Below are 2,703 nucleotides of genomic sequence, written 5' to 3' on the forward strand. Positions count from 1 at the left end.
GTGGAGCATGTGTCAGATAATCACCCCATACTGGACAGAAAGTAGAGAGCTATACAGGAACTTGAGGGCAAAGGCACATCTGAGTGGCCTACTTCTTCCAACTAGACCTTATCTCCTACAGTTTCTGTCATCTCACTAACTATGAACCAAGCCTTCAAGACAGATGCCTGGCTCTTGAGTCACCCCCGTGCAGCCTAGGCTTGGCGTGCGAGTCGGACGCGCTCTGTGCCCACCCTGCTCTGTGCTACTACTTGGCTTTTCTGTCAAGATGCCTGAGGAAGTGCACCATGGAGAGGAAGAGGTGGAGACCTTTGCCTTCCAGGCAGAAATTTCTCAGCTCATGTCCTTAATCATCAATACTTTCTATTTGAACAAGGAAATTTTCCTTCGAGAGCTGATCTCCAACGCTTCTGATGCCCTGGACAAGATTCGCTATGAGAGCCTGACAGACCCTTCCAAGTTGGACAGTGGTAAAGAGCTGAAGATTGACATCATCCCCAACCCTCAGGAGCGCACGCTGACTTTGGTGGACACAGGCATTGGCATGACCAAGGCTGACCTCATCAATAACTTGGGAACCATTGCTAAGTCTGGCACAAAGGCTTTCATGGAGGCTCTGCAGGCTGGTGCAGACATCTCCATGATTGGGCAGTTTGGAGTTGGGTTCTACTCAGCCTATCTGGTGGCGGAGAAAGTGGTTGTGATCACAAAGCACAATGACGACGAGCAGTATGCCTGGGAGTCCTCTGCTGGTGGGTCCTTCACAGTGCGTGCCGACCATGGTGAGCCCATTGGCCGGGGCACCAAAGTGATCCTTCACCTCAAAGAAGACCAGACAGAATACCTGGAGGAGAGGAGGGTCAAGGAAGTGGTGAAGAAGCACTCCCAGTTCATAGGCTATCCCATCACCCTATATCTGGAAAAGGAACGAGAGAAGGAGATCAGTGATGATGAGGCAGAGGAAGAGAAGGGTGAGAAAGAGGAGGAAGATAAGGATGATGAGGAGAAGCCTAAGATTGAAGGTGTGGGATCGGATGAGGAGGATGACAGTGGCAAAGATAAGAAAAAGAAAACAAAGAAGATTAAGGAGAAATACATTGATCAGGAAGAGCTGAATAAGACTAAGCAGATTTGGACCAGAAACCCTGATGACATCACTCAAGAGGAGTATGGTGAATTCTATAAGAGTCTCACCAATGACTGGGAGGACCACTTGGCAGTCAAGCACTTCTCTGTGGAAGGTCAGCTGGAGTTCAGAGCATTGCTCTTCATTCCTCGGCGAGCTCCCTTTGACCTTTTTGAAAACAAGAAGAAGAAGAACAACATCAAACTCTATGTCCGCCATGTGTTCATCATGGACAGCTGTGACGAGCTGATACCTGAGTACCTCAACTTCATCCGTGGCGTGGTTGACTCTGAGGACCTGCCCTTGAACATCTCCCGAGAGATGCTGCAGCAGAGCAAGATCCTAAAAGTCATCCACAAGAACATCATGAAGAAGTGCCTGGAGCTCTTCTCTGAGTTGGCTGAAGACAAAGAGAACTACAAGAAATTCTATGAGGCCTTCTCCAAGAATTTAAAGCTTGGGATCCATGAAGATTCTACTAACCGCCGGTGCCTCTCTGAGCTGCTCCGCTATCACACCTCTCAGTCTGGAGATGAGATGACCTCCCTGTCAGAATATGTGTCTCGCATGAAGGAGACACAGAAGTCCATCTACTATATAACTGGTGAGAGCAAAGAGCAGGTGGCCAATTCTGTATTTGTGGAACGTGTGCCGAAGCGGGGCTTTGAGGTGGTGTACATGACTGAGCCTATTGATGAGTACTGCGTGCAGCAGCTCAAGGAGTTTGATGGAAAGAGCCTGGTCTCTGTGACTAAGGAGGGCCTGGAGCTGCCAGAGGATGAGGAAGAGAAGAAGATGGAGAAGAGCAAGGCAAAGTTTGAGAATCTATGCAAGCTCATGAAGGAGATCTTGGATAAGAAGGTTGAGAAGGTGACAATCTCCAATAGGCTTGTGTCTTCACCCTGCTGCATTGTGACAAGCACCTATGGCTGGACAGCCAATATGGAGAGGATCATGAAGGCCCAGGCACTTCGAGACAACTCTACAATGGGTTACATGATGGCCAAAAAGCACCTAGAGGTCAACCCTGACCACCCCATTGTGGAGACCCTGAGGCAGAAGGCTGAGGCTGACAAGAATGACAAAGCTGTTAAGGACCTGGTGGTGCTGCTGTTTGAAACTGCTCTGCTCTCCTCTGGCTTCTCACTTGAGGATCCCCAGACCCACTCCAACCGCATCTACCGCATGATCAAACTAGGCCTGGGTATTGATGAAGATGAGGTGACAGCAGAGGAGCCCAGTACTGCTGTTCCTGATGAGATCCCCCCACTTGAGGGTGATGAAGATGCTTCCCGCATGGAAGAAGTAGATTAGAGATGCCCTGGGAAGACCATGTTCTCTGTATAGTTTCCCTGTACTCCCTAGCAGCCTTGACTGGCCCTGACCTACCTGGCTCTCTGCTCATGCTAGAGGATCTCTTACCCTGTCTTGTGCCTTAAGGCAGGAAAATCCCTTCCCACAGAATATCAGGGTTGGGTATTGTGTATTGTGGGTTTTTTTGTTTGTTTTATTTGTTCCAGAATTAAAAATATGCAAAAATAAAGAAAATGCAGTTTTATGTAAAAAAAAAAAAGACA

At 48.5% G+C, this 2,703-nt stretch overlaps 1 protein-coding gene across 1 annotated transcript; it reads left to right on the forward strand.

Annotated features, from left to right (window-relative positions):
• The first annotated feature begins 234 nt into the window (after window positions 1-234).
• On the forward strand, window positions 235-2,455 carry LOC121453367 (heat shock protein HSP 90-beta-like). Its single transcript, XM_041660098.1, has one exon. It carries the CDS (start codon window positions 269-271, stop codon window positions 2,438-2,440), a length of 2,172 nt encoding a protein of 723 aa, XP_041516032.1. The 5' UTR covers window positions 235-268; the 3' UTR covers window positions 2,441-2,455.
• The last annotated feature ends 248 nt before the right edge of the window (window positions 2,456-2,703 follow it).

The sequence above is a fragment of the Microtus oregoni genome, unplaced genomic scaffold, assembly GCF_018167655.1.
Source record: "Microtus oregoni isolate MIOR12 unplaced genomic scaffold, Mior012 000011F_ref0000422, whole genome shotgun sequence".
Classification (NCBI taxonomy): Eukaryota; Metazoa; Chordata; class Mammalia; order Rodentia; family Cricetidae; genus Microtus; species Microtus oregoni.